General features: G+C 35.9%; 1 protein-coding gene across 1 annotated transcript; it reads left to right on the top strand.

The window, feature by feature from the left end:
* The first annotated feature begins 1,054 nt into the window (after positions 1-1,054).
* Positions 1,055-26,624, top strand: LOC121443423 (SH2 domain-containing protein 1A). The gene is made up of 4 exons (XM_041645177.1): positions 1,055-1,191; positions 19,786-19,849; positions 24,984-25,116; positions 26,097-26,624. The coding sequence occupies exons 1-4, from the start codon at positions 1,055-1,057 to the stop codon at positions 26,132-26,134; spliced, it is 372 nt and encodes a 123-aa protein (XP_041501111.1). The 3' UTR covers positions 26,135-26,624.
* Positions 26,625-26,817: the final 193 nt, after the last annotated feature.

Here is a 26,817-nt window from a genome sequence, read left to right as displayed (position 1 = left end):
GCCCTAAAAACATACGTACAAATACCATTATATAGATTCAGCAGGTTGTGATTAGGGTTTCTAGGTATATACATATATGGATGCAATCAAAATGTTGTAGGAAAACAGGGAGCAGTATTTGGGAGGGTTTCAAGGGTAAAAAGGGAAGAAAAAGTAATAATCTCAAAAATTAAAAAAAAAAGCTAAGAGTCACCAATAAAAGAATGTGCTCTTCTTAAACTCTTCAGCTAGATTAATCTGGAATAGTTTTTAAGCACAATTGCGTGTTTTTTTTTGTGACTAAACTGGTACTTTTGGATCATGAACACAATATTAAGTTAAAAATTAATATTTGCTTGAGCCTATGCTTATTCAAGGACTAGCTTAGTGGTCGAAGACTTTATCCGAGGTCCTGGATGCCAACATCAGCATTGAAGAAAAGAGAGCTTGTTCAAGAAGATCTAGTCCCAAAGTCCATAGTTCTTGAATACTTGGTGGTGCTGTGGAAGTCTCCTGGCCATGTTCTGCAGTTCCAGTGGTTTTTATGTATTCGTTTGGTCAGGCTGTTTCTGCCTCTCATGATGCCACTTGCCTCTATCATCAATTCTTTTGTGTACTAGTCAGGCCAAGTCATCCCTGATGGCTCTGCAGGGGCTACACCGAGCAAAGCATTATCAAATTTCTCATCTCTGTGCAAGGTCTGTCTGCATTGCTGGCATAGTTCCAAAACTACAAGAACCTTTCCAGTGTTCCCCCTCCCCCACCAGGAACCCTCTGTTGGGGAGCAGGTGATCAAACCCCCATGACAAGTCTGAAGCTGCTAAACTGCTGAGCTGGCCTTAATTGAAGTGTCAGAAGAGGTTCTAAGGCAGGTAGACAACATCCTGTTGTTGGGGCACTCGTCTCTCTCTCTCTCTCTCTCTCTCTCTCTCTCTCTCTCTCTCTCTTTTCATGCATACTGGCTGCCCTGGGAGTCAGGTGGCTGACTGACTGGGAGCCACCACAGCAGCAGAAGCAGAAGCACCGTTTCCCTTTTCGAGCATCTTCCTTCTGGGCCCACACGAGTTAACCAGGCATGGATGCTGTGACTGTGTACCATGGCAAAATCAGCCGGGAGACGGGGGAGAAGCTATTGCTCGCCACAGGCCTGGATGGAAGCTATCTGCTAAGAGACAGCGAGAGTGTTCCTGGCGTGTACTGCTTGTGTGTTTTGTGAGTACATTGTCCTAGTGGCAGCCTGGCGTCACGTCACGTATGTCCTGACCTTGCTGGGGAGTCCTGGAAGGAGGGGCAGAGAGTTACAGCTTTTAGTAAAGGTAATCAGGGACACAAGCAGCAGGAACCCTGAGAACTCTTCATCTCTCATGCCTGGTCCCAAGGCTTCCCCAGACTCAGCTCAGCGCTGTTGTGGGTAGTAGTTGGGTAGAGGTTGCTCGCTGGGGATTTCATCTGCTGGGTCTCGCCAGTGTGTTTGTGGCAGCCTCTACTGTACTAGAGTAAGGATTTTCTGGAGCTGCTGAGTTACCTTCCTTCATAAGAGAGGCCAGGAGTTTAAAAACGTGGATGTCTGATAAAAGACAGGCCTGACAATCGTTTTAAAGAGTACAGAAAGAAAACCCAATTGTAACGGTTCCACTTTGGTCGTTGCCAAGATTGTTGCCAGCCTTTCGCTCCATTTTGAACTAGATGCAGTTGTGTTTTGGCTCCCTATCTCCCCGGCAAAGCAGATGCGAGATTGAATCCTCCCTACCATAATCAGACTCTAAGCTTGTAGTCTCAGCAAGCCAATCTTTTGGACCTTGAGTTTCCTCACTTATTAAATGGGACTCATATTCCAAGGGACTGTGAAGATTAAATACCTCCATGCTTTTAAAAACAACTGAGCACTGGTCTTGACACTGGGCAAATGTTCAGTAAGCTATGAGTTTCAGTTTATTATTATTCTCCTATCGGACAATTTATTTAAGTACTTATGGGGGCATTTCTACAGAAGGTCCTATAGTTCAAACGTTATTGTAAGCAGGTTTTTTTTTTTTAAAAAAAAAAAACCCACAAAACCCTCACTCTAGCACAGTCGTTTCTGCATAAAAACAAAACAAAGAAAAAATGCTTTGTAGTGAGTGGACATGATGATACACTACGAAAATTTGAGGTACTTTCTGGGTCAGGCGATAAAGATTAAATTGTGGATGGTTTGAGAGGTTTGTCATTCTATACTGATTTTTAAAAATGTCCAAGCATTATTCGTGGCAGTTTTCAGCTCCTGTTAAATACATTTATCATAAAAGCTAAAAGTTAAATATATGGAAAAATAATTTTTCTGTGTTGGGGACAGAGTCCAGGATTTTATATGTGTCTGAACATTGCTTTTCCACTGGACTGAACATCCAGCTGTGGGCTTGGACCTTTCTGCTTCCCAAGTGGAACCCCGAGAAGGGCAAGGAAAGCCAATGAGGATCCTTAGGTTTTTTTCTTGTCAAAAGATGGAGGATGGTGAGTGAAATGAGCTGCTTTGGCTTAGCAGTGGGTTACGCAGCATGCTCCTTAAGGGGAAAATGAAGGTTGAAAAGAAGCCTGTGTAGCGGAGAGAGGTGGAGACAGCAGACTTCTCCTCTTCTGGTCATTCCAGAAGGTTCCCATGGCTGCTCCACACTCGGATTTTACACCTTCGGTTCAATATACATCCCTTGACCATTCTAACAAATGTAAAGGACCTCTCTGTGTTGCTAGGCCATTGTTTTTATTGAAGGAGCTTTAAACTTTCTACTAGCTTGCTTAATTATATATGAGATCTACTACAAAAATACCTTCATGAAGGAATGAATATTGTCTTTAGTACCAGAAACATATCCTGGTACATAATAGGCACTCAGCAAACAACTTGGAATTGAATGCATGAACTGTGAAGACAGGTTGTGTTCTTTATGACAAGGAGCCTTGGACTGACAAGAGGCCAGGCTATGACCTTTAGGGAGTCACTCAAATTCTCTGGGGACTTCATCTTCCAGTCACATAAAACAGAAATCTGGTTTTGTTTGTTTGTTTGTTTGTTGTTACAAAAGATTGCTTTAAGTAAAATCTTGAAGAGAGGAATCCTTAGTTTTTAGGCAGGTGTGTCAGTACCACGTAAGGAAATTCTCATTATTTTAGTTTTCACTGAAGGTGAATGCTGCATAAATGTAAGTTGTTGTTGACTAATTTCTCCATGAAAACCTCTTCCTATGAAAATAGATAAGTAGAGAATTCTTCTTCTGTCATGTGGGTTTTCAGAGTTATGACCAGACTACTGGGGAGTGATGAGACAAGATGCTTTGCCTTGATCAGTTCTTCAATTATTTTGGAGTGTCCCTTTTGCTACACATAACCATTTCATTCTCTCTTACTGTCACTATGTGGTACTTGCAAAATGTACAGCAAACTATGCACTCTTAATTCAAACTACAGATTCATATGATACAGAATAGAATGAAATAGACTCATACATTCATGAACAAACATAAAATAATTACATTTTACTCAGTGCCACCTTATTCTATATTTTGTTTATTCCCATTAACCAAGAAAGCTTGCTTGAATTTCAATTTAGCCTATTTATATTGTATGCTTCAAATTGTTCTTTCAAACTGTACATTCCCCTTTCCCAGATTAAATTCCAGTTGTGACTCTCAGACAGGACCTTTCCTCCCATTAAGTTTTAGAAAACAAAATGTTTCAACATTGTAAAAGTTTTCTACTTAGACAATTGCTGCTCTTCATTCATAATATGAAGATTTTTCAATTATTTTCTCTAAATAAAATTAGAATTAAAACAATCTGTCAAAATAGTCTTTTTTTTTTTTCAAGACAGGGTTTCTCTGTGGTTTTGGAGCCTGTCCTCGAACCAGCTCTTGTAGACCAGGCTGGCTTCGAACTCACAGAGATCCACCTGCCTCTGCCTCGCGAGTGCTGGGATTAAAGACGTGAGCCATCACCACCCTGCCAAAATAGTCTTACCACTTATTTGTTATATAAAATTTGAAAACATAGGTAATGGAATCAACGGAAAAATAATCTATAATCTTGTGACTTAAAGGCAACTACTCTTAAGTTTTAAGTAAAATTTCTTCTATATTTTAGTAAGATGAATATTTTTGAGCATGTACATTTTTCATTACATTTTGTTGTAATTTCCATGTAGTGTAAAACAAAAGCTGATCCATATGTAATATTTTCACAAATAAATTAAAGGCATTCTTTTTATAAGGGCTGTATTTTAGTTTAGCTAAGTTGTAAATGAGCCATATTTTTCTTGACCAACCTCTTATTTCTTATTGACAAATTTTGTTTTTTGACAGCTTCATACATTTACATCAGCCTCTTTTTTGACACTTGAATCATTCAATACTTTTAAATTACAAATTCTACATTTGAATGATTACTATAAATATATATTCTAGTTTATATATGTGTAATTGTTCTTAAAAATGAGTATTCTTGTTAAAAACAATTTTCTTGTAGTTTGATGTCTAACTTTTTTTATCATATTTATACTCTACTTTTCATATTTTAGATTTTGTTAATGGCACTGACTGTTTTTGATGTGGTTGTTAAACTATTTTTCCCCATTTGTGAACTGGCTATTTGCATACTTTTATCACTTCATGATTTGGATCTTACTGCTTTTCATACACACACTCACGCATGCACACACACACATGCACAAATAAATAGACATATCTCGTTATACTGCTGATATCCTTTCTCTGTTTGGTGTTTGTTATTTAATATTTTTAGTACTGAAATGCATCACTCGGTTTCTTCATGTTTGATTTCTACCTTTGTTTTCCAGTTTCTCTTCCATAGATACAGAAAATTTCACTGTTTTGTTTTAAATATGTGGCTTTATTAACTTTTGTTCTATCCTTTAATTTAATTTGAGCTTTCTTTCTTTCTTTCTTTCTTTCTTTCTTTCTTTCTTTCTTTCTTTCTTTCTTTCTTTCTTTCTTTCTTTCTTTCTTTCTTTCTTTTGGTTTTTCGAGACAGGGTTTCTCTGTGGTTTTGGAGCCTGTCCTGGAACTAGCTCTTGTAGACCAGGCTGGCCTCGAACTCACAGAGATCCGCCTGCCTCTGTCTCCCGAGTGCTGGGATAAAAGGCGTGTGCCACCACTTTTTATGTGCATAAAAGATCTAATTTGGTTTGTTTCCAGGTATTTACCAGTTGTCCAACATAGTTTACTAGATTGAACTTTCATTCTTCATTTGTTAGACTACTTTACCAAGTACTAAAAGAATTCAATATTTATAAAATTGCTATTATTGTTGTTTCTGGACTATTTGGTTGAGTTGATTTATTTATACTTATCTTAACCAAATCAGTGTATCATAATTTTCAAACATACTAAGAAGCTATTAGCTATTCTCATCTACTGATTATTGGTGATGAAATCTAAAATAATTCTGTTAAATTGAATTAAACTAATGTCAATAAAAATTAGGGAAGTTTGTCATCTTAAAGAATTGACTCTTCTCAAAGATATAGTATAATATTTTATTCTTTTTTCATTTTACAGGTATATAAAATTTCTTTCATTGAGTTACATATTATATCCTCACAACTTTTCATTTTTCACTCCAGTATAGATATCTACTAGGTAATACCTCATCATCCCCTAGGAAAACTAATTAAAAATATTTTAAAAATAAGCTTGAAAAATAGCATGTTTCCACAATTAACATCCCTATATACAAAGCCAATTTTATACTTCTCTGCTGAAAGGTTTGGAGGAAGAAACACATTTATAATCCTTTAGTTTTGAAGACACATAATGATGAAATTTTCATATATATCTTTGGATAAAAGTTATCTTTTTGACTTTTTTTTTGATGGGCAAAATTGACGATGACTCTGGTAGTATGCTAACACCTTCCAGCACTATGAGCTAGCCCATTGTAGATGAAGCTTTCAGGTCTGTTCCAGCTTGACTTTTCCATGTTCTGTGCCTCAACTATGTGGTGGTGTCTGCAACAGGGTCTTACTGTCAAGTTCTGAAGGGGAACCAAGAGCTTTGGCAACAACTTGTAGTGTCTGGTGGTCTATTGATCCTCACTGGCCAACAACTCCGAAAGACACAATCCATTCTTGATAATAGACATTTCATTTGGTATAATATATGATGTCTATTTGTTGCTCTATTAGATTAACTCAATTTTAACTCTTTTTATATATGTGTATAGGTATATGTTTTAGGAAGCATCTTCATTAGTAGTTTTATACATGACATTTTGGAGAGGTCTTTAGTGTTATTTATCCCTCCCTGTTTTCTACTCTGCCCCTATTCGATTTAACCTTTCCTGTTCCAGTATTCCTTTTGATTATTTATACCTGTGTATTCTGTCTCTCATCCCTTGAAAGTTGCCATCCAGGGCCCCTTAGTTCTTCCCTGACCTCTATGGGTATTCCAAAAGAAACACACATTATCTCGAGATTCAAAGCTAAGATTCACAAATGGGAGAAAACCTGTGATGTTTGTCTTTCTGGGTCTGGATTAGCTCACTCAGAATGGCTATATCCAGTTCCATCTGTTTGCTTGCAAATTTCATAATTTCACTTTTATTAATAGCTGAATATCATTTCATTGGTAAACACTTCACATTTTTACTAGCCATTCACCAGTTGATGGACATCTAGGCTCTTTCTATTTCCTAGCTATTGTGAATAGAGAAGCAATGAAAATGGATGGGCAAATTTCTCTATAGTAGATATGGAGTCCTTTGGACTGGAAATAAAGTGCCCACCACACAACCGTATTCAAGAAATAGAGGAGATACAGTACAATAAAATTCCAGCTTATCAGTTGTAATAGCAGGGGACAGTGTGGCAAAGAAAAGTATGGCAATAAATTTGAGATTATAAAATTTAACGAGAAATCATACTTTAGTTTATATAAGTTTAGATTTCTTATTTATTTGCATGTGTTGTATGTTTGTGTGTGAGTCCATGGATAGCATAAGTCAGAGGTCAGCTTGCTGAAGTTGGTTCTCTCCTTACATCTCAGACTTTGCATCCATAATCTGCTTTTAAAATTCTATTGGGTGTGTTTATTGGTGTCATATCTTCACAATAACTTGGGTAACAAAAATCTTTTTGGATTTTCTGTGTAGAATTTATTAATTGTAGAGTGAGCCCAAAAGCTATCCGAGTAATATTTGTTACACATCAACTACAAAATGGGTACTTCACAAGCAAATATGTTAAAATCTGACTCTGGTTAACATTGGAAAATTGAAGCTTCAGGAATACTCAGAAGTTGCCATTTAGTTTAAACATAGAGGAAGTCTGTTTAACCTGTAAATCCGCCCCCCACCCCTTCTCCCTCTTGGGCTCTCCTCAGCTACCTCTCCTGTTCTAGCCTTCAGCAGACACTTCTAGCCCTGTGTCCTAACAGACTTAACCTTTTTGTTGAGAATTATACTTCCAAGATTTGCTGTAAGACCAAACTGTTAATTCATTTCTACTAATCTAAGAAGTGTATCACACCATGGGGATTAAGAGCCAATATCTTCTTGCAAGACCGCCCGAGTACACCATCAGCTCTGCCTCTTATCTAGTGATTTTACATTGGACAAGTTTCTGAAACTTCTTTTTGCCCTGGATTAACAAGCAGTGGCGGTAAGAATAGGGCCATTACATAGTTTCCCCATTAGTATTGATACTGAATGACTTTAGATTGTACTGGAAATTCCTATCCACTCCAAAGGAATGAAATTTGGACAACAGAAGGTTCAGAAACCTCTTGAGGGGAAATACCGGTTTAATAATGAAAACTTTGTTTACATGGTATAATTATTACCGATATAAAATATTCACTTAAAATTTAGCTATAGCAGGACTCCTGCTTGCAATCCCAGCACTTGGGAAGTGAGGAGGGATCACCATGAGTTTGAGATCCGTCTGGCCTGTGTAATGAGTTCTGGACCAGCTTGGAAAAAAATATCCAAAGCCCCTCAAAATCTGTTGCATTAATTGTGTTTTAAATGTTATATATATAGCAATGATGTGCAGATGAGAGCATGGGAACCAGCTTGCATTATTTTCAGTGTGCTGTAGACGCCAGATGTGCTTACAGCTTTTCTTTTGAGAAATCCTTTAATTGGCATAAAGAAAGTTAATGTGGTTTTGTTGGTTTGAAGTGAAGCACTATCCACCAGAGATACCCATCAAGAAAAGAAAAAAATAAGCTGAGTGGCTTTGCACTTGCCCTTTACCAGTCTGAATACCTTTTAAAGGCTTAAGGTACAGGGGCTAGAGAGATGGCTCAGCAGTTAAGAGCGCTGGCTGCTCTTCCAGAGGACGTGGGTTCAATTCCCTCCAACCACATGGCAACTCACACCTGTCTGTAGCTACAGTTCCAGTGCTTCTGACACCCTTCACAGACATGCTGGACTTGTCATCAGTTCCAAAATACATCTAAATTGGAGAAAGAAGTGAAAACTGATCTGTTTCTTGAGTTGTCTATATTCACAGACCGAGTCAGAAACGTTTAACAGCTTTTAAAAATGAGTTACGCTTTTTTCCCCCTTTCTTCTTTGTGGTTTACAAAACTACAGTATTCTCAGCTTCTGTGAATTCAATAATTTTAGATTCTACGCGTAAGTGAGATCTTGCAAAATTTGCCTTTTTTTGTGCCTGGTTTATTTTACTTAACATAATGTTTGTCCTCCAGGTTCATCCCTGTTGTCAAAAATAGATGATAATATTTTTGTTAAGGTTGGATGGCATTCCATTACAGTTTGTTTTTCAATCATTTATGATTACTGAATATTATAATTAGTGCAAAATAATGGGTTCAGCATTATATTTTCTTACATATATAATATATTTTGATCATATTTACCCGATCTCCCTTTTTTGTCTCCTCTCCTTTGGTCTTCTTCCTTTTCTCAACTAGCTTATTTTCCATTTTCATGTTTGCTTTAAAATCTGTATTCTTCACATGAGGGACAGCATATGAGGGTATATATCACATTTTCTTTGTTCTTGCACACAAAGTTGATTCCTTATCCTTTATAATACAGATTGTGTTACATTGATCATTGATCATGGCAGACTCTTTGACATACTGGTGTCATTTGGATATACACACAATCGTTCTGTTGCTGAGTCATGCAATACATTTTTATTTTTTGAGGAACCCCCTTTCTGTTTCCCACCAACAGTGTGCAAGTGTTCTCTTTCTCCACATCCTCACAATATTTACCTTTCATCTTTTTGGTAAGAGTCACTTGAAAAAGTGTGGTTTCAATTTTCATTTCTCCAATGATTAATGATGTTGAAAAAATTTCGTATATTTGTTGGCCATTTTGTATGTATTATTTTGTAAAAAAATCTGTGGAGGTTCATTGCCCATTTTCAAGCAATTTGTTTTCTTACTGAGTTTTTTTTTTTTCTTCAAATCTTAGTTATTCTGGGTACCAACCCTTATCAGGTTGAAGGTTTGCAAATACTTTTTCCATTTAGCGGTTGTCCTTCTAACTCTATTATTTCCCTGTCTATGAAGAATTGTTTTGTTGTAATTTTTTTTACTTTTTTTTTTTTTTTTTGGTTTTTCAAGACAGGGTTTCTCTGTATAGCCCTGGCTGTCCTGGAACTCACTCTGTAGATCAGGCTAGCCTTGAACTCAGAGATCCACCTGCCTCTGCCTCCTCAGTTCTGGGATTAAAGGCTAGCACCACCACCGCCTGGCTTACTTCTACTTTATTCATATTCAATTTTGAGGACATATATAAAAAATATTCCCTTATTTTGAGTCATTGTTACTTTTTGGAGTAGTTAGCTTAATTTTACTTTATATACTATTAAAAACTTACTTGTCTTTTTCTTTTGACTTATTTGCCTGGAGCGTATAAACATAAACAAGGTTATTTGCTAAAAGATATGAACACTGTTATAGCTTTTATTAACACACATTACTTTTTCCCTATAACAATGATTTCCCACAGACAGAGCATATGTGTTGCTTTTTAAAAAAGCATATTCCATGGCTAGGGAGCTGATTCATTGGTTAAAATCAGTTGCTGCTCTTCCAAAAGATCTGCGTTTGGTTCTCAGCACCCATATCAGGTGGCTAAAAAATGCTGTGATCCTAGGAATTCAATTTGAGTTGTTCCGCTTTAGGTTTTCCCCACCCATACTATTATGAGAGTTGTCTACAGAGGACCATTGATTAGGAAGTGCCATGACTTAGAAGTAAAGGCCACACACTGCCGGTTTGAGAAGAGACAAAAGTTTGTTCATTCTCAATTCAAGGGCTTGGGGTGGGGGAAATTGTTAATATTAGATACCGTAATCATGAGAAAATGGATGTACCATTGACACCAGCTTGTTTGGAGACGAAGAAGGTAAGAGCTTTTGAAGTGGTACTCAGGTTCCTGCTGCTTAACCGAAAGTGAGATAACATCAGATTCGTTAGGAAACTATTTTCAAAACATACTCATTTATTTTGACTAAATGAAGCTGAATGATGGTATGGACTATATCCACTGTATATTTTGAGGCACATTGTTTAGACTATGGAAAACAGATACCTTATCATTTTGCCTAAATTACTGAGATCTTTTGTTTTTATGTGTGTATGTATTTGTGTATAAGTGCTTACAGGTTTCCACATGTGTGTGGAAGCCAGAGAACAGCTGCTGTTGCTATTCCTCAGGAGTTGTCCATCTTGATTTTCTGAGATAGGGACTTCTCCCTTTTCTGGTGTTCACCAACCTGAGTTGCATGGTTGACTAATGCTGGGCTACAAGTGCATGCCATCATCCCGGCCATGGATTCATGGGACTGAACGCAGGTCTTCCTGTCTGCAGGCAAGCACTGTACCAACCGAGTTATTCCCCAGCTCTATTGTTTTTAAATAGATTTTAAATACTATTATTTCCGTATCACCCTTAAGTTTACTGTGAATCGTTCTCATTAATTGCTTTTCAAAGGGAATAATAGAACTCAGGGTCCTGCTTCCATCTCCATTTTGTTGGATGACTTCAAGAAAGTCCCTTAAAACCCATGTTTCAAGTGCCTATGGTGAATAACAGAAATCAAATCTCTTGTCTTGTTCCCTGTAGAGCACTTACTGAAATTGCTGTGCTTTAAAGTAGATTTAAATAACTTCAAAATAAAAGCTTAACAGTGAAATACATATATTATCTTTTTATCACGTGTAAGCACATAATAAGCTACTTGTATATATGAGTCAAATATTCTGGTAAAGCTACATTACAAAAATAAAACATTTGTTTTGGAATCATACCAACATTTACATTGACTCTTTGTTCAATTTCTCAAGTCAAATGGACCCAATTAGAGTGTTTAAATGTCTTTTGTAGTTCATTAGATAATTAGTACTGATGGATATTGATTAAAGGTGTAACAATTTAATTCAAATATTTAAAGACTTTTTAATTCTAAAGGGATGTAATGCCAAATGTGGCCTATGAACTAAGCATAGCCCTCTTTTTGTAAGAATTTAGTATCATCTGCTCTTTTAAGTTTAAACACAGTGACTTGAACAGACTTAGTATGTTTCCTAATCAAGGTTTCCTATTGATCCAATCCTGTGCCTAAGAACAGCAACAACAAATATAGTAAATGAGACCATGATAACTTATTTATATCCAAATTCAAAATTTGTTTGAAAATTCAGCAAAAGTTACTTTTTCTATTAAGGAAATATTTGCTAATAAAATATGAGAATTTGGAGAGATGGATCAGTAGTTAAGAGCACTGACTATTCTTGCAGAGGAACTGGGCTTGGTTCCCAGCACCCACATAGTGGCTCACAACTGTCTGTAACTACAGTTCCAAGGGAACCAGTGCTCTTTCACAGACATACGTGCATGCACAATAATCAAACACATAAAATAAAAAAAAATCTTTATGAAAAAGAAATTCATGAAAAATGACACTCATCACCCAGGAAGTGAAATTCAAAAATCACACATTTTTTCCGTCACTCCAGTAAAAATAAATAAGTAAGTAAGTAAAGAAAGAGAGAAAGATAGATAGAAAGAAAGCAAAGAAAACAGTGCAAATGAGGTTGTGGGTAAGGGGACATATTCCCCACTATTTACAGAGATATGCATTAGGACAATTGTTATGGAAGACAGTATAGAAGATTCTCAAAATACTAGAACTACCGCATCATTCAGTTATCGACTCCTGAGTATATATTCAAAGGAAATGAAATCAGGATATCAAAGAAATATATGAACTCTCAGATTCATTGTCACACGACTTATAATAGCCAAGAAATGGAAATAACATGAGAATCTATCCATTGAGGAACAAAACAAATGGAGACATACACACAATGGAATTGTGTTAAATCATAAAGGGAATGAGATTCTGTCCTTTGCAAAATGTATATATATAACTAGAAATCATTATACTAAATGAAATAAGATAGGCACAGAAATACATATGCTACATGTTTTCATTCACATGTGAAATATAAACAATTGTTCCCAGGGAGATTGAGAGTAACATGGAAGTTGTCTGTGGCAGGGGTGTAGTGATATTTCATTTGTATTTTAATAAATAAAGCTTTCCTGAAGATCAGAGTAAAACAGCCTCACTGGTTAGCCATACAGATCAGACAGTGGTAACACACACCTTTAATCCCCATAGCCACACTAGCCAGAAAAGCCAGATAGTGCATGCCTTTAGTCCCAGCCCTAGAAAGGAATATAAGACAGGAGGAGACAGCTTTCCGCTCAGTCTCATTCTGAGGATTCCCAGAGGCAGCATTGCCATTTTGGTCTGAAGTGGAGTTAAGATCCAGTGTCTGACCATTTTGCTTTTCTAATCTTCAGGTTGAATTCGAATTTCTGTCTCTGGGTTTTTATTAATGGTCTGGGGGAAGTAGAAAGGGTGTAGGATAGGGAATGAAAGATCAGTATGCACTAATTGTTCTAGTTTGCTTTCTATCGCTGTGATAAAACCAATTATCAAAAGCAGTTTGTGGAGGAAAGATTACATTTCATCTTCCAGCTTAAAGTTCAACATTGAGGGAAGTCAGGACAAGAGATCAGGGCACAAGGAGTCAGGAACTGAAGCAGAAACCATGCAGGAATGTTGCTTACTGGCTTGTTCCCCATGACTTGCTCTGTTTGCTTTCTTTTATAACCTGTACAGGAGTAGCAGCACCTGCTGTGGCCCTCCCACATCAATCATTAATCGCGAAAATGCCCACACAGACTTGACTATAGGCCAGGCTGATAGTCACCACTCGAGCTTGTATCAAATTGACAACAAATTAACCAGCATAGTAAAGTAGGAACAAAAATTTCTGATTTGCTTATGTATATTTGGATGAAGATAGATAATAATAATAATAATAATAATAATAATAATAATAATAATAAAAGATTGTACATTTAAAAAATTAGGCAGGATTCTATGTTTACATTTCAAGGAAATGACAAATGTTTGGATAAATATATTTGTCCTAATTTAAATATTATACTATATATATATATGAATTAAAACACCAAAATAACTGAATATGCATGACTTCATTTTTGTATACTAGTTAAATAAATCTAGCTGATAATAAATTTTAAAAGCTTATTAATCAAATTAAGTATTATTATTATGAACACTGAACTATAATAAGTCCATATCCATTATAGTGTGAGAATCAAAAGAGCTTGGTCCAACTAACATTTTTACTTCTGGATCTCTGGTCTGTTTTAGTTATTTTATTTATCAACATTTCAGTTTCCTCATTTATAAAATTCATTTTATCATATAAAAATAATAGAATAGAGTTCATGTACTATGGTGTAAAATTATATCTCTAAAATTCATATATTAAAACCCTTGCCTTAATGTGTCTCTATTGGCAGTAGGGCCTAAGGAGGTATTTAAAATTAAATGAGTTCATAAGGATGGAACCATAATCTGATAGATTTGGTGACTTTATAAGAAGAGGAAGGATGTATGTACAAACAAAACGCCATGTAAGCATAAACAATGAAGGTGGTTGCCTATTAGCCAAGAAAAGAGGCCTCAGAATGAAATTTACCACAGTGGCATCTTGACCTTGGACACTCAGCCTGTAAAACTGTGAGAAATAAATGTTTATTGTTTAAGCCACCCATTTGTGGCATGCTGTTATAATAACCTTAGTAGGCCAGGACAGTGACTAAGAAGTGTGTGTGTGTGTGTGTGTGTGTGTGTGTGTGTGTGTATGTGTGTGAATAACAATTAGTGGAAGAAGAGGCCATGAATCTGAAAGAGAGAGTAAGGATGGGTATATGGGATGGAAGGGTATCGGGATGATGATAAATGATATAATCAAAAATAAAATAAAATATGGGTGTTAAATGTCATTCTCATGACATCTCAAATGTGAAATGATTGGAAAATGGAAGAAAAATGATCATTGTTCTAAAGCAGCAAAGAACCTCTTTGTTTTGTGGAAGACAGAATCTGTGAACAATTGCAGTGATTACCTAGCTTACATCTCTTTAAAAATAATTTCTTTTATTTTTAGAAATTATATAATAATTTACCATTCCCCTCTCCTTTCTTCCAAACCTTCTCACACACTCCTCTTTTCCCTCTTTCAAATCCATAGCCTTTTCACATTAATTGTCGTTACGTATATACACATAAATATATAAATATATGCATATATATTCCTAAATACATAAATACAACTTGCTCACTCTGTATAATGAGTAGGAAAATTATCTTCCCTAGGGAAGAGCACGACAGTTAGTTATCCAGTGCCAATTGATCAGCCCTGAAAACATATACATACAAGTAACTTTATATTCCTTTTTTTTTCTTTTCTTTTTTCTGCTGTAATGTTGATGACTTGACCCTTGCTAGGCAAGAAATCTGCCACAAAGCTGTATATCTGCTTCTAAACCAGTGGTGTAGATTTCTAAGGTAAAGTGTGAAGAAATGGCTTGGTTATTCAACATTGCTTATGGTAAAACACAAAAAGAGAGAAATGATTTGAATGAAGAATAATTTAAAAATGCAGAAAAATTTTAGCTTACCTATAATGCAAAAATGTTAGAGACCAGTATATAATGCTGTTGTTTGAACTGTATGCCCCCCCAAACAAATTGAAACCTTATCCCCAATGTAACGATAGTTGCATATAAGATCTCTAGAGCATAAGTAAGGTTAAATTATATTGTAAAAAAAGAGGTCTGCATTCATGTGTGGTAATGCATACCTGTAATCCTGAACCTCAGCATCTGAGGCAGGATAGTCACAGGTTCCAACCTAGCCCAGAGTTTCATACAGCTTGTCTCAAATAAATAAGTAAATAAAAATAAACAAAGCCAAATCTAATATGATTGGTGGCTTAACAGCAAGGCAGGAGGGAACATTTTCTGGTGTTCGTGAGTTAAGACCTAAGAATGAAACCTTCCCTGCTTATACTTTGCCCTTGGAGTTAGCGTCCAGAAATATGAGAAATACCCTCTTTCTCATTTAAGATATTCAGTCTATGGTATTGTTTATGGCAACTGAACAGAAAAATCTCACATTTAAAAGCCTTGCTATAGAGTAGAATTCATCTAAACAGGCATACAATACCTATGATTCAAGTAATGGGAACAATATTTACCATATTTGAAAGGACAAACTGCTTTGAAGTATTAGCTATTTTTTCTCTCATTAATTTTATAATTTTAATTTACATATAATTGTCCATAGTGATGACATACAATGTGATATTTCTGCAATGTATACAATGTTTAATGATCAAATTAGAGTAATTGCCATTTTAATTGCCTCAGACATTTATCACTCCTTTGTGCTGGTAATTCTCTGAATCCTCCTCAGTAGCAATTTTGAAATAGACAATTATAGTTGTTGTTAGCCATAGTTATCACGTTGTCATGTAGAACATTACAGTTGACTCCCTCTGTCCATCAGCATCCCATTTCAATTAACTATTCTAATCCTCTATACTACCCAGAATCTGCTAACCACCATTCTTTTGATTTTTTATTAGCTTATTCATCTTATTTTATGTGTGGGTATTTTGCCTGCATGTATGCATGTACACCATGTGCTTGCTTGGAATTCATGGTGAGAACAAAAGGGCATCTGATACCCTGGAAATGGAGTTACAGATGGTTGTGAACTTCTGTGTAGGTACTGAGTCCTCTGTGAGATTAACAAGTTCCCCTTTTTGTCTAAATAAAAATGAAAGGTTTTAACTTTAACATAGTAGAACTATACGCAACAAACAGTTATCAAATAAGAATTACATTTATAATATTTAATCCATTTGTATTTAGCAAATTCAGAGAAAACACCACATTTTCTATCTTAGTGAGGTGCAATGTTTTATACCTAACTTACATTCTATCATAACGAAAAAGCTGAAATTCTAATTACTTTGTCCTTTAAATCCATCAAAGACACCAGAAGGAATTAATATTACTTAACAACAGAGACATCCGCCTTTACAGTCACCCAAAGTTCCTCTGCAACATTAGGGAATCCATCTTCAACTACAAGCCTATAGTATCTGGCACACTTTCACATAAATCAGGAAATATGAAAGACCATTTTGCCTATTGCCTATTGGCAGTTTGTCAGTCATTTTCTTCTGTGTCCTGCAGAACGTCTGGCAGAGTCTTTCATGAAGCAGGAACCCTGAAGAATGCTATCATCTTGTTTTGACAAGTTCAGCAGTCACTTTTCAGAGGCTTTTGCATGTCCAGTTTATACAGCATACTGTATAAAGTCAAGGAAAAGCAGTTTTTTTTGCCCAAATGGCTAGCCTTGCCATATTGAAAACAACTTATGTGGAGTTTCTTCAATGCCCATCATATTCTCTGAAGTAAATTGGTACTACCAGGAGCAGATGTATCTAATTGTCATGAGAAGCTCTAAGTTAACAAAACATTTTAAATATCATATTCTATGGGTATTTAAATTAAGTGAAGATCATTTATCTACCTAAATATATCTATTTAACCTTGAAAACATACCTAATGTGAATACAAGTTTAAATATTATAGACTAACTACTAATCTCATTTCCTAATTATATATTGCATTTTGAAATGAGCTGCATAAACACAATACCCCAAACAAGAGTAGAAACATATATAGTAACAAAAATAACTTTAAATTTGTATCAATATACCAAAATCCATGCCAATGTAAAATATCTGAGACTCATACTTGTATTTTTGTCCTATATTCCTGTATTCCCCTAAATGATAGAAAACATCCATTAACAAAACAGCACTCCCCAAAATCTTGGGAATGTGGACATTGTTTACTCTTGACTGATTCCTGTTGTCTGTAGCAAAGGCATCTTTAGGGGTACCTGAGAAATTTGAGATAATGGCCAAGTCGGAAGACCAGCTGTTACCTTTGTTGATAGATATCACCTGTCAAGGTTCAGGAGGTTGCCCCTGATCAAACCTGATTCGTATTAATCCTGAAGGAATTCACAGCTTCTCCTCTCCTGTGGGAACAAAAGCAAAACCTCTTCTCCAAAGCAATGAAACTTTTAAGTTCCATTTTACAAATACATTGTTTGACTTCCATTTTAAAGTGTAGGCATTTCTAAAGTATATAGACTGGTTTATTTCTACAGTCCCTCTTTCATTGCCAGGTATCTTAACAGCTCTCTTTTGCTTATCAGCAATCAAAAAATTCAAAATCAACACAATACCATATTGGATTCAGACTCTCTATGTATTTCTCATCTTATGTGGCTTTTCTTTTATATTACTTTTACTCTCTCTTTAAGAACTTTATTATATTTTAAACTCTTTATTTCTATGGTTGTCTATACCCATTTTCTTTTCTTAAGCCTATGCCATTGTTCAACACATTGGAATGTGTTTAGAGTTTTTTCCCATCTGTATCTCTTTTACTGTGTATCTCTAGTCTTTTTGTGAGCAAAATTTAAACTATTAAGCTATAGCTGGGTCTTCTGAGAGACTCTATTGGCTGGCTCTATCCACTTCTAGGTTCATGAGAGACAAGCCTGAAGCTCATGGCCCAGTTGGAGGTGTGTTTGTCCAGGAACTGCTTTCAACCCCCTAGCTATGAAATGCCAGTTCCCTGCACTATGGCAGGCATTTTTTTTTAATTATTTTTTGTTTCTATTTAGGGTAAAAAATGCTGTTTAAATGCTTTTCTGTAAGGCAGAGTTTATTAAAGGAGCCATATCTATTGTTTTTTTTGTCAGTGTTCTCAGGCCCTAGGGATCGTTGAGAGTCCCACATTGGGTGACAAAACGTTTTTTCTTTTTCTTTTTTGTTTTTTAGCTCTTTACTATTTAGGGACCCTGCCATCCAATTACCAAATAAATCACATAGAGGCTTATTCTATTTATTTATTTAAAATTTCCACCTCCTCCCATCCTCCCATCTCCCTCCCCCTTCCCCCACCCCCTTCCCTCTCCAGTCCTAAGAGAAGTCAGGGTGTCCTGCCCTGTGGGAAGTCCAAGGTCCTCCCCCCTCCATCCAGGTCTAGGAAGGTGAGCATCCAAACAGTCTAGGCTCTCATAAAGCCAGGACATGCAGTAGGATCAAAATCCAGTGTCATTATCTCAAAAACCCAGTGTCATTATTGGCTTATTCTTTCTTATGAATGTCTGACCTTAGCTTGGCTTGTTTCTAGCCAGCTTTATTTTAACTTAAATTATCCCATTTATCTTTTGCTTCTGGGCTTTTATCTTTCTCTATTATATATAACTTTCTTTACTTCTTACTATGCAGCTTGTTGTGTAGCTTGGTGGTTGGTTCCTGGTGTCGTCTTCTTCTCCTTTCACTTACCAATCTTTTCTTCCCAGATTTCTCCTATTTATTCTCCCTGCCCGCCAGCCCCGTCTATTCTTTTTCAAGACTAGCTATTGGTCATTTAGCTGTTTATTAGACCAATCAGATGTTTTAGACAAAGTAACACTGCTTCACAGAGTTAAACAAATGCAACATTAAAGAATGCAACATATCTTTGCATCATTAAACAAATGTTCCACAGCATAAACAAATGTAACACATCTTTCACTAATATTCTACAGTAAGCGTTTTAACGTTTCACCCATCTCTCTAGCTTTATGATAACCACCATTTTATTCTGTACTTCTTTGAGGTCCATATTTTGCCTTCTTCATTGAAAGGAAGTTATATACTTTTTGTTTTTCTGTGCTTGAATTAGTTACCCTCCTACCCTCCAGTTTTATTCATATTGCTGAAAATAGCAGAATTTAATTATTTCAAAGAATGCATAACATTCCATGGTTCAGTACTCCTTTTTAAAATTCAATTACTATTACTACTAAATTACAATGTTATAAAGTAATAGAATATTACTATTTATTATAATAATAATATTATAAGAATAATTATATTTCATAGCATGATATACTCACATTACTTTGGTAATTAATACTATCAGTTAATTTAATTGAATCTTATTTCAGTCAACCATTTTTAGCTTAAGACTATGTACACTTACAAAACAGTAAGACTCTGTTAAAGGTGTTTCATAATTATGATTTTTTGTCAGAGCCAGCAGGTCTGTAGTTTCTTTTTGTCCAGTCTCTTTATCACACAAATCCTTAGGTGTATTAAACCACACAAAAATCGTGGGGGACTGTGATTAGGCTGAAATAAAATGCAAGCAAATTAAATCCAATGGCTTTGCTTTCTGTGACTGCCAAGAAGCTGTCCGTTTACATCCAGTATATGTAAGTTTTATAGATAAAAGTAAATTCAAGTTTAGAGCATCCATTGTTCTTCTGGAAACTATTAGTAATGGAAATGCATTCTTTCACAGGTATCAAGGTTACATCTATACATATCGAGTGTCGCAGACAGAAACAGGTTCTTGGAGTGCTGAGGTACAGTTCTTTTATTTATTTTTGCTTCTTTGGGTATCAGAAAAGTGCTTGAAATTCAGGTTTGTTTATAAAATAGAAGTTACATAGTAAATTACCAAAATATTAATCATATTTAAATCATGAATGCTTAATTCCACAGTTGTTGGTGGTTCATTTAGAAGCCTTTAGAAAATTTTGGTTCCAGACCTGTGTGGAGTGGGATCACTTTGAAGAATGAAGAACTTTGATGGATGATGCCTAACTTACTTACAGAACCTATACAAACTTTTAGAAAGCATATATTGAATAATACTGATGTCTACATTGGTGCTGTTGTGGATAGAAACAGGCAAACTGGAATTTCTCTTTTCTACTAGTCACTAATAGCCTTAGGAGATATAACAAGGAATTAAACTGCAGTGTGAGGGCCTGGGCCATGTCCAGTGCATCCAGGCTCCATGTGCTTCTTTCTATAATTACCTTTGATGGAAGCAATTTGTAAAATGAGAGGAGTCATTTCAAGGAGTGTAAGATAATGCAAGTAAAGAAGCTCTTAGCTGCAGAGTCTAGCATATAGTCAACATCCAAAAATATGAACTACTGAAAGCTTCTCAACATGATTGTGTATAGTCCAGGGCTAATTTACCAAGCATAAGAGTCCCGAGATAGAGGCATTTGCAAGTACCCAGACAATTGGTGCTGCTCTGCATGCGTCAGCAAGACTCTCACAAGAGCCATGTTGGAGGCCTCTGGGTAGGAGGGATAGAGAAGAGGTAAAATTGCAGTTTTTATTTAATACAAATATTCTTTGAGAATTTCATACATGTATGCACAACAAATTCCTACCTGCTTTTGCAGTGTTTTAAAGGCATGTTTTTCTGAATCACAGTTCTCTTCTATCGTAGGACTCCCTAGCAAGGGGGTTGCAGGAGAGGGAGAGGTGAGTGGGTGTAATTCTGGATACTTATCTGACTTTAATTGTGAAGTTCTCTTTAGCTTTCCTTATGAACTGGAGATTTGAATAAGATTTGTTCAGAACGAAAGTGTCTTGTGACTGAAAATATTTGAGAGCCACTGTGTCAGTCCAAGAACTGAGTGAATTCTTTTTACATAGTACAGTAGAAAGTAGCAAAGAATAGCCCATTTACAAACTACTGAGTGAGTCCAAAATTGTAGTTTTTAAACTTTTGCTTTAGTTGGTTTCTGACTTTATAATAGTCCATCCAGATAGTTGAAGTATTTCACTATGATCTTTGGGAAACATAGATGTTAATATTAACTTCTATTAATAGCTTCATTAATCTGTGCATTCAAGACATTATAAAGTTTTGACAAAAATTTAAAATGTCTTACAAATTTATCAGTAAAAAGCAAAGTACAAATTATAAGCATTTAAATTGTGAAAACGAATTAGAGTAGATTCAAATACATTGTTATTTATTGGTTAATTTCATATTTTAGGTTTTGTCTTTAACTTTTAGGGATTTTAGTTTTTTAAAAAATAGGATTAGGGCTGAAACCCAGGGTCTCATGCATACCAGGAAAGTGTGATACCACTGAGAAATTAATTAATTTTGTTTTTTTTAATTGCTATATATTCACTGTACATAGTAATGTGTTTCATAAGACTAGTATATAACGTTCTTTGATTATGTTACTTCATATAATACTATATCATTCCCTGGTCACACTGTTATTTTGTGTCAGGATAATTCTCTCATCCTATATAAGGAAAAATCAGTATCATTTCTAGTCAAAACTGTATTTCCTTTTAAAAAAGTCCATCACTGCAAATAAGTAAGCAATTTGATTTATCATGAGGAATAGTCATGTGTAGCTGGTATATGTGAATTTGTATATGGGTTGCCACAAAAATCCTTTTCTTTCAAGAAATACTTCAGCTGAGCAATAAAAATATTTTATGGAAAGAATTTGTGATTTAAAAATTAGTTCTTTAACAATTTTGTATGTTTTGATCATATTTGCCATTGTCCTCCAGTTCCTCCCAGATCCACTCCTCTCTCCCTATCTACAAAATTTTGTGTACTCTTTGTTTTGCTAAATCTGTCAACTCAATTTGTGCTGCCTAAATATTCTTGGATGTGTGGCCTTCCACGGAAGCATGATTCATTTACCAGGGGCTATTCTTCTAAAGAAAGCTGGCTCTTCTTCTCCTGGTAGCTGTCAATTGTCAATAGCTCCTCGCCTAGGAGTGGAACTTTGTGTACACCTCCTCTCTTCATGCTGGCATTTGATCTGGGTTAGGCTTGCACAGGTCCTGTGTATGTTGTCATAACCACTGTGAGTTCATATGTGAACCTGTCCTGCTGGGTCTGGAAGACATGGTTTTCTTGTCTTTACTCTCTTTTCACCTCTCTTCCTCAACGATTCCGAAGCTTTGGGGAAAAGGGTTGTGATATAGATTCTTAGACCCATTTTATATTTTTTCTTTTCTATTTCACATGCGACTTCATATCACATCATTGCATATTTGTAATCATTTTCAGAAGGAAAGGGTTTATTGAGCGTAAATATCCCTTATCCTGTTGTCTGATTTGACCCTCTTTATATAATAATATTGAAATTATTTGCACCACGAGAGCAGAAGATTTGCATGGATTATCCCCAAATGGGAAAGAGGTAAAAACATCTTGTTTTCATGAAATGCATATTGCAGTTTCCTGTCTATAAAATTTGCCTTCTTGTTAAGGTGAATATTAAACTAGTGCGTAATTCTCAGAGCTCATACCACCTGGCTGGAAGAAATTTCTCCAGAGTGTATTGAAGACCAGCTGCGATTCAAAACATATTTCCATGGATAACTAAGAGGTGGCAGTATGGGAAATACCCAAATTTGAACAAGAATCGAATTCACTGACAGGATAGTGGCAGCGAAGCTTTGTGTGTGTGTGTGTGTGTGTGTGTGTGTGTGTGTGTGTGTGAAATAATCTTCCAAAAAATGGGATAAGTGGCATTTGTACTACTTTCAGGAAAACCATTTTAGTTTGCTACACCATAAGAAAAGATCACGTCAGGAATATTCTATCCTCTGTCCCTATGTAATTATAGATATGTTTTAAGATGTGATATTCAATTGAACCTTAAATCTATTGAATTATAAAAGACAAACATGCATCTTTTTCATTTTAGATAGAGCATTGCTAAGGATATTAACTTAGCCCTTGGAGTCCAAATTTATGATGAGTTGATTAACATTTATTAATGTATAGATTGTCAGCAGTGCATTGTCAAAAGTGGACTGCTCTCTCTCTGCCAGTTTCTGTGCCTTTGGCCTTTTATGGGTAGTTGGTCACCAGGAGATCCTTAGCTAGTAAGCAAATTACTTATTAGCCTAAGCAAATCATCATAAATTAGTTCAGTCATTTGTTAAAGAAATGCCGCATCTCTAGTTCAAATTGCTTCTAAATGTCCGGTGGTATTTGTCTTCTCTGTCAGCATGGATAATCAAGTGTTTACTATCAGTCCCCATAGAAATAATGCCTCTGTTGAAAATGCTTTTATAAGCCACAAGAAATAGCCTAAATGAAGTGTGGTTTGAAATGATTCCCCTCTGGGGAAATATGCAGTTTCCCCTCTGGCTGGTGTCTTCAGCTTCACTCAAACTTCTTGGTCTAGTCCTAATCTGAAAGGAATGAAGAGAAAATTTTGCTGCTTCTGATTGTATGTGTGATTTCACATCTGCTTATTATTTTCCTTTATGCAAGATGATTAAGTTGAATGTTTGTACCTGTAAAATGAGACTAATTGAAAGAATCAATACCTACCAATCCATGAGAAAACAGTGAAGACAAGAGATGGGAAAGTATGTTGGCAAACAAAAAAATGCCCTCAGAAAGAACTAAGGTGGTATTTTGTACACATTGCATGCCTTCGTAATGCAATGTCTGTCTGGAGCTAAAGAGTCTCTGTGGGAACGGTCATATTATTTCTAGATGAGGCCTCAGCAGAAATTTAGGAAGGTCTTCTGGTCAGAAGGATAGAGATGGGCGGGAGACCGTTCTCTATCTGTTGAAACTATACAGGCAGACACTAATATACAGCTAAAGAGAACATCTGCAGTGTTTGTACTGGAAAACTACCTACTCCAACATAGGAATGACTTTGGATCGTCTGTTATCTTGAGTTTAACATCTAGTTGACAGAAGTCTGTGTGCCAGCCTTCGTGTTTTCTCATTAAATGCTAAAAAACAAGCAGTTCCCGTCTCAAAAAATCTTCCAGATGGAACAGCTGAAAAACAACTTTCTAAAAAGAAAAGAAAAGAAAGAAACAAAACTAGTCATTGTTCAATTGCTTGTAGCAATACTATTTTATTTTATGACAGTTTTGAGATGGTGCCTAAAGCAAGGCTCATAAGCTTTGTGGGGAATGTTGATTTCAGGCAGTGTCTTTGTGAGAGCACAGATGTCAGGGAAAGAATACATTCTTAACAGCCACCTGCAAATGCGATCTCTTTAAAAACTAACAAATATATAAATAAAGAGAACCTTCTACAGTCTTTCATTTTCGTGTCATATAGAAAGCCTTGGAATGGTACAGTGCTGATTGTGAGCAATCTGGGAAAAGAACACAAAATTAACATGAAGGATGAGTCAGTGTGTGTTACGAGGTAAAAGCACATGAGCATTAGCTAGCCATGCAGCTGTATGTATCATAGCACTCACTTTTTAATTTTCTGAGTAGTATTTTCTGTTGGAAAATGATGGCATGGGGACGGGTTGTTGGTTTGGTTCCTCAGGCTTTTTATTAATGACCTGTAGGATCTGTGCTTTTTTTTTATGTTTAACTGCATCCCCTCTGTTGCTGAATTCATTGTGGGTAATGGCCTGTGCACCCTTAGAGGTTCGGGATGTCTGATGGGTAGCAGTCAGCAAGGGCAGGGCTGTGAGAGCTTGTACAAACTAGTCCTACCCTTGGGAGAACTGCAATGACAGCTCATTAGCTCCTCTTGCAGGGAAATTCAGCCAAGCAAAGCAAGCTCTTCTGGCTGTTGTTTTCTTTTCTTCCTTATGTTTTCAAATATTGGAGCAAGTTACACAAATGTTACCTCTCTAAGCATCCCTCTCACTTCTTATGTGTCTTTTTTTAAGCATTATGAGGCAAATAAATAATGTGTTTTGGTCTTTTCTTTTCCAGACAGCACCTGGGGTGCATAAAAGATTTTTCCGGAAAATAAAAAATCTCATTTCAGCATTTCAGAAGCCAGATCAAGGCATTGTAATACCGCTGCAGTATCCAGTTGAGAAGTCCTCAGTGAGGAGTACACAAGGTACCGCAAGTGTGGCTTCCTGCTCAGTTTTGAAACAGTTGGGAAGTTTAGAGTTGGGATCAACCTATTCATAACCACATAACAAGCAGGAGGACTCATAAGCAAAATTCAACAAGGAAGTAGTTGTAGCCAGCAAATCAGGTGAGAGGTAGCTATGCAAAGGGGCCGTAATATGCTCTAATACACACTTTTAATAAAATTGTAAAACTATAGAAAGTCTATGAAGTCAAGATATTTTAATCTCTTTATTTCTATCTTATTTTTCCTAGTCCTTTTTGTAGATAGTAAGTACCATTTTACTTCAGTAATCTATGCACATATGATTTGAAAGATGGGATAGTTCAGTGAGTACCTGGGCTGTATGTTCCCTATTGCTTAATAAAAACCCTCCTTTGCCCTTCTGGCACAGAAAGGCAAATGGTAACCTAATTCCTGTGATTCTGATTTCTGAACTGATGGTGTTTGAATGAATGACATTTTATAGTAGCAAAGGAAATCAAATTAGCACTCTTGGTTGTTTTACTGACATTCACAATTCTCTTGAGCAAAGCTATTATTAGTGAACGGATTGAGCTAAAGAATGAATACTAGCCAATTGATGACTCTGTCTGTTTTTCTTTTATGAGAACAGGTTAGTACTCTGTTTTGAGTGAGAAGGTGTGTTTTGATTGATCCAATTAGTATTTATGATAAAATGAGTTTTTATAATTTGGGAACCAGGCTCAGACATAAATTGATAAATAGACTCAAATGTGATTTAAATTGACTAATAGTTACCCTTTGACATAGAAATGTAAATGGAACTCCAGTTTAGAAAGCATGTAACTTTCCTTCCTGTCCAATGATCTATTCTTTATGGTGGCATTTTAAATAATAGCTGCTTGAGGCATAGCATTGGGTTACATATTACAAATTTGAGTTAAACTATCATTTTAATACTGTACTAATTTTGCTTGACTTTTTCTAATCTTTTTCTTTAGGGAGAAGTGATTCTGATGTCTGCCTGAAAGCGCCATGAAGAAGACTAACACACCCTGTCCTTTATTTTCAATAATTTAAGTATATGCCAAGTCTTGTATATTGTAGATACTACAGTTCAGTGAACTGTAAATGCCTTTTAAACAGCACTCTAGTCCTGTAATAGGAGCATCTCTCCCATGTCAAAGCTGAAAGTGGATGTTGTAGATAGCAAATGTTTTAAATTGAGGACTGGGAAACAGAATCCCTTCGAGTATTTTAACTTCCTGTATTTACGAACGAGAAGCAGTTTAAAGCACAATGAAAACTTTACAAAAGATTAATGTCAATTCTTGCCACATGTAAATAAAAATAATCTTCATTTTTTTTTTTTGTCGAAACAGCATTTCTGTGAAGTGTTTGATAGTTACTGATTTTTAAGCTTCTTGCTTGATTTCATGGTAGGAAGGTGTTTGGTGTGCAGATCTCAAGTCATTGTGGTGCCTTCGGCTTCTTTGGGATTTGTGACGATGTGTATGAACAGAAGTATTAGATAAAGAGAAAAGAGTATTTGTTTAAATTTGAAATCGAGCTTCTTGCCCAGAGTTCTTCCATTAAGACAGTTAAATCTTTGGATCAGTGGGGTGTGGTAATGCATACTTTTCATTCCAACACTTGAGAGGTGGAGGCAGGGTGACTAAGAGTTTAATATCATTTGGCTACAGGACACAGTGCTTCAAAATT

Source organism: Microtus oregoni, unplaced genomic scaffold (assembly GCF_018167655.1).
Source record: "Microtus oregoni isolate MIOR12 unplaced genomic scaffold, Mior012 000106F_ref0000393, whole genome shotgun sequence".
Classification (NCBI taxonomy): Eukaryota; Metazoa; Chordata; class Mammalia; order Rodentia; family Cricetidae; genus Microtus; species Microtus oregoni.
The sequence above is the reverse complement of the archived record's forward strand: the minus strand, read 5'-3'. Positions and strand labels throughout refer to the sequence as shown.